We start from the raw sequence: 13,609 nt of genomic DNA, 5'->3' as shown, positions 1-13,609 counted from the left end.
TGCTGACAGCTCAGAGCCCGGAACCTGTTTCAGATTCTGTGTCTCCCTCTCTCTGACCCTCCCCCATTCATGCTGTCTCTCCCTGTCTCAAAAATAAATAAACGTTAAAAAAAAAAAAATTTAAAAAAAACCTAAAATTAAACATTAAAAAAAACTAATAAAAAAAAGATAAGGGGTGCCTGGGTGGCTCAGTCGGTTAAGCGTCCGACTTCAGCTCAGGTCACGATCTCACGGTCTGTGAGTTCGAGCCCGACAGGGCTCTGGGCTGATGGCTCAGAGCCTGGAGCCTGCTTCCGATTCTGTGTCTCCCTCTCTCTTCTGTGTCTCCCTCTCTCTCTGCCCCTCCCCCATTCATGCTCTGTCTCAAAAATAAAAAAATAAAAAGATAAGTATAATACTAACAAATCCTAGTATGCTTTAAGTTAATGACTACATCCAGTGCAATGTCATGCTTCAAGTAGATAGATATTCAATGGAGATAATTAGCCTTATGATATGCTTACCCAAACTCTGTAAACTTAGGGTTCATATGATCTACACAGGGAATGATTTAAGTGCAAGAGACTAGCAGACCCAATGTGTTCAGTAAAGTTCCCTTGGAGAATTACTTGTCTGGTACTTGTTTAGTCTTATTTTGTCCTGATTTTCATTAACAAGCCACGTGTATGTAGTGGTCGAAAATAGAAAACAGGGGTGCCTGGGTGGCTCAATTGGTTAAACTTAGGACTCTTGACTTTGCCTCATGTCCTGATCTCACAATTTGTGAGTTTGGGCCCCGCAAGGGGCTCTGAGCTAACAGCCCAGAATCTGCTTGTGATTCTCCATCTCCTCTCTCTCTCTGCCCCTCCCCCAGTTGTGTTCGCGCACATGCGCACGCTCTCTCTCTCTCTCTCTCTCTCTCAAAAATAAACTTAAAAAAATAAAGTAGAGGGGCGCCTGGGTGGCGCAGTCGGTTGGGCGTCTGACTTCAGCCAGGTCACGATCTCGCACTCCGTGAGTTCGAGCCCCGCGTCAGGCTCTGGGCTGATGGCTCAGAGCCTGGAGCCTGTTTCCGATTCTGTGTCTCCCTCTCTCTCTGCCCCTCCCCCGTTCATGCTCTGTCTCTCTCTGTCCCAAAAATAAATAAATGTTGAAAAAAAAAATTTTTTTTTAAAAAATAAAGTAGAAAGCGAAAGGTGTAAACAACATTAAGTTATGGAATTAGGTAACTAACTGATCCTCACACAGCTAAACCTCTATCATGAATTTCTTTCTTTCTGATCATTTCAATTACTCTCCATTTGGGGCACAAATCAACATGCAATAGGAGAGCAAGGAGACCTCAGGCAGGGCAATCAATCTTGTCCCCCTTAATCTTTACACACCAAGAATGGTATTCCTAGCAAGCCTAAAGATGAATAGTACTTCAGAATCTAAGAAGTGCAAGGACTTAGAGATCACAAACCAAACCAAAAGGAAGAAATTCTTCCAACATCTCTTTATCCAGGTTTGACTCAAAATAGGATGATAGTGGGAACAGTGGCAGAAGTGGTGATGGCTGCAGGGATCAGTGATGTCCCAAGCTCTGTGCCACACATTTACATATGCTGACACACTGAATCATTAAACTATGCAGGGAAAAAAAAAATCCCAAAAGAATATATAAGATGGGATTTTTTTAATTAATTTTTTTAACGTTTATTTATTTTTGAGACAGAGAGAGACAGAGCATGAACGGGGGAGCGTCAGAGAGAGAGGGAGACACAGAATCTGAAACAGGCTCCAGGCTCTGAGTGGTCAGCACAGAGCCCGACACGGGGCTCGAACTCACGGACCGTGAGATCATGACCTGAGCCGAAGTCGGACGCTTAACCGACTGAGCCACCCAGGTGCCCCTAAGATGGGATTTTTAAGACGATCCCAAAAAGGGATCAAAGCCCAAAATTTTAATAGGTTACAATATTAACATAAATCAAAAAATATATTATTCATTCTCAAAACAATATACCATCATTTTACTCAATTTAGTTCCATAGAGATGAGTAAGATAGAAGCACCTTCATTCACTCAATTTATCAGGTTAAAGACACTTGTTATGAAACGCCTATGTGTCAGACACTGTAGTAAGTACCAAAGGTACCATTAGTACAATTACTATTAAAACATGATCCCTGCAGCCAAAGGAGCATCTATCTACCTTGCTCTCAGTTAAGAGGTGACTGGTTCACAAAAATGTAAGAGATAAGACAGAGTTGAGTCAAGAGCAGCTTAGTATAAATTCCAGCTCTGCCACTAGCTATAAAAGCTTGGGCAAGTCAATTAAAAATGAAGATTTTTAATTGGTAATACTGAAGATTTTATATATACAATAGATATAAAATGAAGTTGTTATAAAGTTAAAAAATAAAGTTGTGGGGTGCCAAGGTAGCTCAGTCGGTTGAACATCCAACTTTTGATTTCGGCTCAGGTCATGATCCCAGGGTTGTGGGATGGAGCCCCACGTTGGGCTCTGTGCTGAGGGTGGAGCCTCTCTCTCTCCTTCTGTCCCTCTTCCCCACTCGTGTGCACTCTGTCTCTCTCTCTCTCTCTCTAAAAAATAAAAAATAAAAATTTAAGAAAAATAAAGTTGTAATAAATACATAAGTTATGGAGCACCTGGCTGGCTCGGTCTGTTGAGCGTCCGACTTCAGCTCAGGTCATGATCTCACTGTCAGTGGATTCAAGCCCCGCATCAGGCTCTGTGCTGACAGCTGGGAGCCTGGAGCCTGCTTCAGATTCTGTCTCTCCCTCTCTCTCTGCCCCTCCCCCACTCACGCTCTTTCTCAAAAATGAATGTTAAAAAAAATGTTTTTAATTAAAAAAATAAGTTGTAACAAAGTTATACTACATATATATATATATATATATATATATATATATATGCAACATATATACAGTTGATTCTTATACATATCCTAGGATAGGGGTGCTGTGGAAAATTCCACATATAATTTTTGATTCCCCCAAAACTTAATCACTAATAGCCTACTGTTGACTGGAATCCTTACCAATAACGTAAACAGTCAATTAACACATAACTCGTATGTTATATGTATTAGATAATGTATTCTTACAATAAAGTAAACTAGAGAAAAGAAAACGTTAAGAAAATAATGAAAAGAATACATTAACAGGACTATACTGGTTTATAAAAGAAAAAGAATCCCCATGTAAGTGGACCCACAAGCCTGTGTTGTTCAAGAGTCCACGGTATACAGTTGTTATGAGGATAAAATGTGTTGCCAGTGTGCACTAGATTGATCATTTCCTGCCAACTGAACCTAAGAATTTCTTCATACCTCAAATTTTACTTATTTCCTACTTTAATCCTAACCAGGTTAAGTATGTTACACTTAATTTTAAGTTTTCTCATTTTTTTTCAAGCTCTGTATTTCGGTATACAATTACTACCTTTAGGGACATCTTAACCTTCTATGCCCTTAAAATACTCCAAACATTTCAGTAACAAGAAATTTTGCCTCAACCAAAATTTTGTTTTAATCTATGCACACAATAATTAAAAATACACAGTTTTGGGCTGAAAATATGATAGTGGTAACAGTGGCAGAAGTGGTGGTGGCTCCAAGGATCAGTGATGCCCCAAGCACTGTGCCGCACAGGTACGTTTTGCAGTACAAATGTTAAAATACCAGCTCCTAAAAGACCGTACTCAAACCCCTTTAGCTGGGAGATAAGTGAAGTTTGCCCCCTATCATGCCCTGCTCCAAGCTGTTAAGTGCCCTTCTATGAACGTGTGAATAAGGTCGATCACATTGCTATTAAAATTCAGACCCGACTGCAGAAACATTTCCTGATTAAAAAGTTTTAAATACGAAGGCCAGTGACCCCTGATTCCGACACTTGTGTAATAAAAGAACTATGCTATTAAAAGAAGAGAGAGAACTATGTATCTGATCCTGTTCCCAAATCCTATAGAGTCCAGTCCGTGGTGGGCATTCTTTCAGGAAACCTTTATTATCCTACCGTGTGCTAGACCTTGCACAGTGAACACAACAGATCAAAAAAAAAAAAAAAAAAAAAAAAAAAATCCCCGCCCTCCTAGTAACAGGAACATCTGCCCATACTGTAAGGCTGCCCAAGTCTCAGTTCCTCCAGACCAAGCGCTGGCCGCACCCCCACACCACAAGGGTCAATACCGGTGACACTCCACCCGAAACCAACAAGCCCGCTAGCCTTGCAACCCTGACACACAGCCTCGGCCCCGGCGTTCTTAGCCATTCCGGCCCGGACCACTTGGGCAGGCTGGGGAAGCCCTCCGAGCGGCCACTCCCGCGCCACCCCGGCGGGGAGACAACCGGCGGCTCAGCCCCAGACGCGCCACGTGCGCACCCTGCGCGCGCCCCCGCCGCCCTCCGCCCGTCCCGCGCAGGCGCAGGTGCCGCCGCCGCCGCCCTGCTCGCCGGCGGCCAGCAAGCCGCTCGCGGCTCCTGACTCGCGGCGGGGCCTCATCAGACCCAGTCCCACGAAATCGCGGCCCGGACCCCACAAGCCGCCGCCTCTTACCGGCGCTCTGGCCCAGGCGCCCCGGCCTCCTGGCTCCCGGCGGCCGCCTCGCGGGGCGCCTCCTCCTCGCCCTCCGCGGCCGCCGCGGAAGCCCCGACCGCGACCCCGGCGGCCGCCTCCGTCCCCGCCGCCTCTCGCCACCGCCGCTGCGGCTCCCGCCCGCTCGCGGTCGCGGTCCCCGCCCGGCCGGTCGCGGCCCGGCCGGCGTCCGCGGCCGCCCCGAGCTCCTCGCTCCGCCTGCATCTGGCCGCCGCCGGCGATGCTGAGCGCGCCGGAGCTGGGCCGCGGCGGAGACGCCCTTGCCCCACCGGAAACAGGTCGCTCGCAGGAGCCGCGAGCGACAGGCCCCCGGTGGCGGCGAGCGCGGGGTGCGGGGCCGGGGATGGAAGCCGGCCGCGGCGGGGGCGGGGCGGCCCGGGGCCTGGCAGGTGGGGCCGGAACCGGGGCCCCGGGAAGGCTGGGGCTTCAGAGGAAAGGCCCACTGGTGGGAGCGGGAAGTGGGGGACTCGGTGGGTCTGGCGAAGGGACCGTGGCTCAAGGACGGGTTATAAAGTAAAGTAAATGGATGGGTTAAATTGTTTGTATAATTGGAACTCGTTTTTGTTAAAAAAAAAATTATGAATATGAGTGTAATTGCATTAGAAAAAAATCTAAAAAGTATATACCAGAATGTAAGCAGAGGTTAATTAACGGTAAGGTGGGACTCCCAGTGAGTTAATTTTTCCTTTTTTCCCCCGTTTAATCTCTTAATTATCAAGCATGAATGTGTATAATTATTAAAATTACTCTGAACTCAGGGTTCAGGAGGAGGTATGGAGGAGAAGGTGGGGGGGGTGGTCTCGGGTGAGAGGTGTGGACTGCAGCAGGCAGCTGGGATAGCACAGTGCAAAACTGGTGATGAGTGGAAGGGCTCTGAAGTCCTTGCAAGAACTTCTGTAATAATGACTACTTTAGCCCACACCTATTGAGCACCTGAGTGTTTAATTCTGGCAGCCCTTTTAGGTAGATACTAGCGTCACTCTTATTTGCAGATGAGAAGCAACCCTAGAGGTTAAACAATTTGCCTTATGTGGTACAACTGGCATTTTAACTCAGGTGGACTCACTACATTCTATTCAGTGTGTGTGTGTGTCATCACTTCTTTAGTAGAAACTTGTGCGACTTACCCATGATTGAATAATTATATTCCTTTTTATTGCTAAATGGTAGTCCATTTTATTTATCCAGTCTACTTTTTTAACCAGGAGAAGAAGGGCAATTGTTCATATGGATACATGGGAGCCATTTTTAACTTTGTATTACAGAAACCACATAGACATAAACAAGGGCTAACTAAAACTCCCATCATCCAATCAGCCTAGCAAAACAATTGGGTTTTTTTTTCCCCTCTTCTCAGTCCTTTTTTATATCCATATGTACTTAACACTGTTCATTACTTCTAATCGTCTTCCCTTTGCCAGCCACACTGCTTTTGTCCTGGAGATTTACAAAAAAAAAAAACAAACAAACAAAAAAAACAATCCCTGCCCTCAAGAAGCTCTTTTATTTATTTATTTATTTTATGTTTATTTAATTTCGAGAGAGGGAGACAGAGTGTAAGCCAGGGAGGGGCGGAGAGAGAAGGAGACAGAATGTGAAGCAGTCTCCAGGATTTGAGCTGTCAGCACAGAGCCAGATGAGAAGCTCAAACTCATGAACCATGAGATCATGACCTGAGCCAAAGTCAGACACTTAACTGAGCCACCCAGGCTCCCTGAGTAGCTTGCTTTCTGTAAGGATAACCCTCTAAACAGATGATTGCTCTGGAGTGCTGAGTGCAGTGGGAGGTTCAAGGTGAAGGCCCAAAGGAAGAAAAAAACTAGGCCTAAATGAATAGCCCAAGGCCTCATGAGAAATACGACCTTGAACAAAGGCCTGATGGCTAAGCAGGAATTTGCCTCATTGATAAGTGGGATCTGGGAGCTTTCTAAACAGAAGGAACCACTGAAGGATTGGAAAGAAAAAATCTTAAACATAGTGATGCAGAGCATAGTTCAGAGTACAGTTCTGAGTACATCCTACATAACACCTGATGTAAACCTCACAGCAGCATTAGGAGGTTGTACTAGTGTTGGCCCGGTTTTACAGATCAAGAATCTAAGTAACATCCAAGACTACACAGCTAGTACATAATTGAAGGATTGGAACCTAGGGCAGTCTGTGCCTATGTTGTTAACCACTACACTCAGAAAATCATTCTGTAGAGGAGCATTCAAACTCTAGGCAGAGCCATTAGGAAGCTACTAGAACAGTCCCAGCCACAAATGATTAGGGCCTAAATTAAGTTCAGAGCTGAGGAGGCAGATAGTGAGAAAATTGATAGGACCCCTTGTCCAATTGTAATTGGGCTGGGGGGTGAGAAGTTGGAGGTGATGCCCAGGTTTCTTTCTTGGTAGTTAATGATGCCTTTAGTCAAGAGAGAATACAGTGTGGAGGGAGATGTGTCAGGGAAGGTTGTCAGCATAACAGTATTTTTTAACATATTCTATATTTTTCTGTGTTAATTTGTTGTCTTCATAGTTAACATTTTTTGTTAGTGGACACTGTTATGTCTTACACAGTACATCAACTTTTTCTTTTCCTTGTCCACTGATCTCCAGCCTTTCCCCCTTTTTTTTATTCCCCCATACCCTATTTTCCTCATTTTTTTTCCATGTCTCGATTTGTGAAATGACTGTCAGCACCCAGGATTAAGTTATTCATCCCCATGCTAAACTCTCAAATTCAATAGTCCCACCTCTGAACACTAAACAGGAAGATGAGAATAGTAACAACAAATGTATCCTTTTCCCTGTGCACCAAAGAGGAGCTAACAGAAGATACAAACAGATAAGAAAGGCTTGTTTTAAGACTACATTGGTCAGCCTGGACCCCCATCTTCTGTGTAGCCAAGAATTACAATGTTTTGGTACATTATCTCATCCTAATTCTACATTCAGTGACAAAGTTGGTAACTTGAAATGGGTCACAGTTTCAAGCACACCACAGAAATTGGCAAAGTTTTGTAAACAATTTGCTCAAACTTATGAATGACAGAACTGGGATTTATACCCATTCAGTCTGGTTGCAGAATCTGTGTTCTTAAGTCTATGCCGCGGATGCCACCAGAGGTCCAGAGCCTATATTACTCCCCTTCCCCTTCTGTCCTTTTGAGTTTTTTTTTTTTTTTTTTTTTAATTTAGCCAGGAGTATTTAGATATGGAGAATTCTTGTATTTTAATGTTTATTTATCTTTTTGGGAGACAGAGAGAAAGGCGGGGAGGGTCAAGAGGGAAGGAGAGAGAAATCCCAAGAATGCTCCACGACACTATCAGCGCAGAGCCCCCGACGCTGGGCTGGAACTCACAAACCAAATGGAGATCGTGACCTGAGCGGAAACCAAGAGTCATATGCTTCACCAACTGAGCCACCCGGGCGCCCCTAGATGTGGAGAATTCTGAGATCTCCCTGCTAACCCCTCCTAACTGGAAGGACACCTCTAGCTGAAGTTCTTCTAAGATGTTGAGTACGCTGTCCTCATTTGATTCTGATCCACGTGGTAAAGAGATCATCAAGGATAAAAAAAAAAAATTTCTTGCATTGCAAGAACCCAGAGACCTTTTGATTTTATAAATAACAAAAGGAAGGAAGGTTTTTCCTGCTATTGCTTTCACTTGATACTCCTGATTTTAAACGTATGCCGTTGCATGAATAAAAAATTCAGTTTTCCCTTAGGTAGTATTCATGAGATATCAAAAAGAAAATGCTGAATTACATAGGTGGCTCTTTAAGAAAATAAACTGCACTATTTGCATATTTTTTAATATACATGACTTGATTTATTACAAAAAAAAAAAAAAAGGCAGTTAATTGCTTAAGGCAATAGTTTTCAAAATGTGGACCAGCAGCATAGCATTACCTGGGAACTTGTTAGACATGCAAATCTGCAGGCCTCACCGAAGAATCAGAAACTGGAGATGAGGCCCAGCAATCAGTGGTTTAACAACCATCCCCATCAGGGGTTCAGATGCATGGTTAAATTTGAGAACCACTGAATCAAGGTAGTATTTCAGCCTTCAAATATCACCCAGAAACCTAATTCCTAGCCCGAGCTTATACATTCTCACTGTTTGATAAAAGTGGATGTTATGATAGGACTTAAAACTCTTTTTTTTTTTATTTTTTTTTTTATTTTTTTTTTTATTTTTGAGACAGAGAGAGACAGAGCATGAACGGGGGAGGGGCAGAGAGAGAGGGAGACACAGAATCGGAAACAGGCTCCAGGCTCCGAGCCATCAGCCCAGAGCCTGACGCGGGGCTCGAACTCACGGACCGCGAGATCGTGACCTGGCTGAAGTCGGACGCTTAACCGACTGCGCCACCCAGGCGCCCCTAAAACTCTTTTTTAATAATAAATTAAAGGGGCGCCTGGGTGGCTCAATCAGTTGAGTGACTTCGACTCAGGTCATGATCTCGAGGTCTGTGAGTTTGAGCCCCGTGTCGGGCTCTGTGCTGACAGCTCAGAGCCTGGAGCCTGCTTCAGATTCTGTGTCTCCCTCTCTTTCTGCCCCTCCCTCGCTCATGCTCTGTCTCTCTCTCTGTCAAAAATAAATAAAAACATTAACAATAATAATAAATTAAAAAACACTGTCCCTTTGCAAATAAACGTTCAAGGGATATGCATCTTCCTGATTCTTCTCTTCATAGGCAGATTTTCTAGTTTTGTTGATTTCTGATGCTTAGTATATAAACAGTATAAACTGGAGAACATTGATAAGGTCTCTCCAAAAGCGGTCTCTGTATCTAGTAGATGTTTTTGAACAGCCACAGCCACTATGGAAAGTGCTCCAGGACTGCAGGGGGAGGAATCTGGCCAGGAACTCTCCTTTCAGCCCAGAATCCTCAGCCTGGAACCTGGTAAAAAGATAAGAGCAAGTGAACTGCCTGTAAGGTCACAACAGTGCCCAGGCCTCTAAAGCTAGTCGCAGAACAAGCGAAAATGAATGGGGCAAACTCCCAACATACAGGATTCACGACTTGCTCCCTCCCTCTCTCTCCCTCCATCCCCACTCTCAGCTGCTGACCTTGCTTTCTACTTCACAGAGAAATGAAAGCAATCAGGAAAGAATTTCCACTGCCATTACTCACAGACTACCTACATCAGTGCCCGTCTGCCCTGCCGTGTCCTCTCCAGGTTACTACAAAGGGGTCTCTGCTCCCGTGAGAAGCCCGGGGCCTCTATTACTGCACTAAGTCCAATCCCTGCTCACCTCCTCGAGGACATCTCTCCAGCAACTGCCCCCACTCTGTCCTGCTCGGCAGTTTTTACCTTCCAGTGGATCATGCACATTAGCGTGCAAATATGCTATCCCTCTGCCTCTCTAAAACAAAACAAAAACAAGAAAACTCTTGGCCCCATATCCTATTCCATTTTCATAATGGATTTCTATAGCAAAGCTCCTCAGAAGAGTCCTCTGCAGCAGTGTCTCCAGCGTCCTCCGTTCACTAATCCGCTCCACGAGGCCTTCACCATCACCATCTCACCAAATGACCTCCCAGGGTTGTCCCGGATCCCCATGTAAGCAAGTCCAATCGTCAGGCCCTGGTCCTAGGCTCTTGTTCCATGCACCTCATCTGATACAGTTCATAACTCCCTCCTCCACGGACTGTCTTGCTGCCGCTTCCGGAACAACACACTACCCTCAGAACGCAAAAATAAATACATTCGCCATGCCTTTAAGTCTGTCAGGGGGAAGACTTGGACAATACCGTCCGGAGCTTCCGGACTTCCAGATTCTCACATAAACCCGTCTGGGCAGCACCTCCCAGCCCGTTTCATGTCATGGCACACACAGGAAATGATATTATCCAGCACACTGGGATAACAACAAGACAAGGCTGGTCTCAGCAGGAGGAGCTCCGACCCGCAGAGGCAACCCCAAGGCGTGGTGAGGCACAGGCACGCACCGAATGGCTCCAGCTGATGCTGTCTTGTAAAGTAGTCCCACCCGTCTTCCTGTCTTACTCTGAAAACACAGTCATTTGATGTGCTCCGTAAGACTTCTGTCACGTTGTCGTGGTATAAAGGCACGACTTCACTCTTCTATCCTCTTTTTCTTAGAACTGTAGATGTCTAACTCCTTTACTGCAAGGACTACTGTATATCTCTTTTATATGCCCCCCTGGAATCTAGCACAGTGGTGAACACAGAATATGTTTTTAAAAACTTATTACGGGGGTGGGGGGAAGGCGCCTGGCTAACTCAGTCGGAAGAGCATCTGACTCTTGATCTCAGGGTCATGAGTTCAAGCCCTACATTAGGTATAGAGATTACTAAAATAATAAGTAAAACTTAAAAACAAAAAATAAAAATAAAAAATTAGAACTTAGTGTTATTAATAATATTGTAATAACTTTGTATGGTGACAAATGGTAACTATGCTCATCATGGTGAGCATTTCAGAAAATATAGAACTTTCAGATCACTATGTTGTATACCTGAAATTAATATAATATTGTATGTCACCTATACTTCAAGTAAAAATAATAAATACATGGGGCACCTGGGTAGCTCAGTCTGTTGAGGATCCGACTTCTGATTTCAGCTCAGGTCATGATCTCATGGATCGTGGGATCGAGCCCAGCATCAGGCTCTGTGCGGACATCACGGAACCTGCTTGGGATTCTTTCCCTCTCTCTCCCCCCCCCCCCCCCATCGTATACACACATGCTCTCTCGCACTCTCTCTCTCAAAAATATTCTTAAATATTATTTTTTTCATATTTAAAAAATGTTTATTTATTTACAGAGCGCCTAGGTGGCTCAGTTGGTTAAGAATCCAACTTCAGCTGAGGTCAGGATCTACAGTTCATGAGATAGAGCCCCGCATGGGACTTAGCACGGAGGGCAGAGGCTACTAGGCATTCTCTCTCTCTCTCTCTCTCTCTCTCTCTCTCTCTCTCTCCCCTGCCCCTGCTCATTTTCTCTCCTATTCATTTTCTGCTCCTCTTCTGCTCCTCCCCTATTCATTTTCTCTCTCTCTCTCTCAAAATAAGTAAACTGAAAAAAAAATTTTTTAAGTGTGTTTATTTTGAGAGAGAAAGATCAGGGGAGGGGCAGAGAGAAAAAGAGAGAGAGAATCCCAGGCAAGCTCTGCACTGTCAGCTCAGAGCCCGACCTCATGAACTGTGGTACCATGACCTGAGCCAAAATCAAGAGACAGACACTTAACCAACTGACTCACCGAGGCACCCTAAGAAAAGAAATTTTAAAAGAGTATGCATTGCATTAAAATTCAGGCCCAGATATTGCTTCAACAACATTAAGAAGTCATTTCTTAATCACCAGAAATCTTTGGACAGCATTCTATTAATTGAAAGAGGTTAGATACACCTACTTTAAAATACAAACAAAAAAGGTAAGTTCAGAAACTCTTTTACTCCTACATTCCATCACTGGAAGTTCTTCCTGACATCTAACCCAATGTTGTCATCTGTATTTAAGCTTACTTTCTCTCGATTTATCCTTGAAAAGGAAGGGGTTGGGAGAAGATCAGCTCATGAATACTCTGCATAACAACCTGAGCTGGTTGTGATGATGTCCTGATATCACTAGATTGTAGATGCTATTGACATTTTCCACTGCAGTTGCTATAGAAACAGTAAAGCATAGTAGACATAAAGCTTCTCAGAGAAAACGTATGTCAGAAAAGCAAGGTCTAAGCATATCTCATGCAAAACCTCAGAAGTCATCAAGGTCACCAGCAAGGAAAAGAATTAATTTGACACATTGTGTTACCTCTTTTGGTGTTTATGTTGGTTTCCTTCCTTTGTAACTTATTGATAGCAAAGAAGCAAGAAGCAATGTGCCAGAGTTGGGAACAAGGAGACTTTCATTGTTCTGGGTTTGTCTTCTATTTGGGGGTGGAAAATAAACCAGGGGTGACTGCTCTCTGCCTATGCTAGCACCCTAGAAATAAACATACTCTCCATAAAGTTGCGGAAAATGGGAACTTTTAAAATTTGAGTAACCAAAAAAGAGCTCAGAAGAATTCTCACCCCCTCCCCCAGTAACGACCACAACCCCCCAAAACAAGAATTACTCCTCCATAAACATAATCTTTTACTCAAAAACCTTTTAAAGGTTCAAATGTTTATTTTGGAAGACTGTTACGCTTGAAACTCAGTTTTCACACTCAACTATCACCCACACAAAAAAATCAGTCCTTCAAGTCATGGAACCTACCTCATGTCCCTACCTTATATGCCTTTGACTGTGACAAGATCTGTCCATTCCCACCAACTTAGGAATCAGGAAAGATCACCCTTTCAAACATGAGGCAGGGGTGGGGGTGGGGGGGGAATGGAAAGAACAGAGAGAAGCAAACCTGGTAAGGAAGTATGTATTAATTTCAAACAGGAGAAATAAAAATAACTCAAATGTCCTTGGAAGGCAGGGGGGATCCAAATGTTATTGCACATTTCAGTTGGAAAATTCCAATTTTAATAGCACCTGTATAAAGCTATGGTTGCCCTTTTCTAGGAAGATCAGCAATTATCCTCTGTCTGGCTATTCATAGTACAGTTCAGGAACGCCTCTGACTTCAGTCAGTTAAGCCTCTGACTTCGGCTCAGGTCATGATCTTGCAGTTCATGAGTTCGAGCCCGGCATCAGGCTCTGTGCTGATGGCTCGGAGCCTGGAGCCTGCTACGGATTCTGTGTCTCCCCTCTCTCTCTCTGCCCTTTCCCTGCTCATGCTCTGTCTCTCTCTTGCTCTCTCAAAAATAAATGAACATTAAAAATAATAATAATAATAAATAAATAGGGGCGCCTGAGTGGCTCAGTCAGTTGGGCGTCCGACTTCGGCTCAGGTCACGATCTCACAGTCCGTGAGTTCGAGCCCCGCGTCGGGCTCTGGGCTGATGGCTCAGAGTCTGGAGCCTGCTTCCGATTCTGTGTCTCCCTCTCTCTCTGCCCCTCCTCCGTTCATGCTCTGTCTCTCTCTGTCTCAAAAATAAATAAACGTTAAAAATTTAAAAAAATAATAATA

At 44.3% G+C, this 13,609-nt stretch overlaps 1 protein-coding gene across 1 annotated transcript in view; it reads right to left on the bottom strand.

Moving 5' to 3' along the window:
* The window catches only part of AVEN (apoptosis and caspase activation inhibitor), a 198,420-nt gene extending 188,510 nt beyond the window's left edge, over positions 1 to 9,910 (bottom strand). Inside the window, exons 1-2 of the mRNA XM_049614122.1 lie at positions 9,831 to 9,910; positions 4,543 to 5,005 (exon numbers count right to left, since the gene is read on the bottom strand). Of these exons, the coding sequence (XP_049470079.1) occupies positions 4,543 to 5,005; positions 9,831 to 9,910 (543 nt within the window). The remainder of the gene's footprint in view (positions 1 to 4,542; positions 5,006 to 9,830) is intronic.
* Between the last annotated feature and the right edge of the window lie 3,699 nt (positions 9,911 to 13,609).

This window comes from Panthera uncia (genome assembly GCF_023721935.1).
Source record: "Panthera uncia isolate 11264 chromosome B3 unlocalized genomic scaffold, Puncia_PCG_1.0 HiC_scaffold_1, whole genome shotgun sequence".
NCBI classification, from domain to species: Eukaryota; Metazoa; Chordata; class Mammalia; order Carnivora; family Felidae; genus Panthera; species Panthera uncia.
This window is presented reverse-complemented; position numbering and strand designations above follow the sequence as displayed.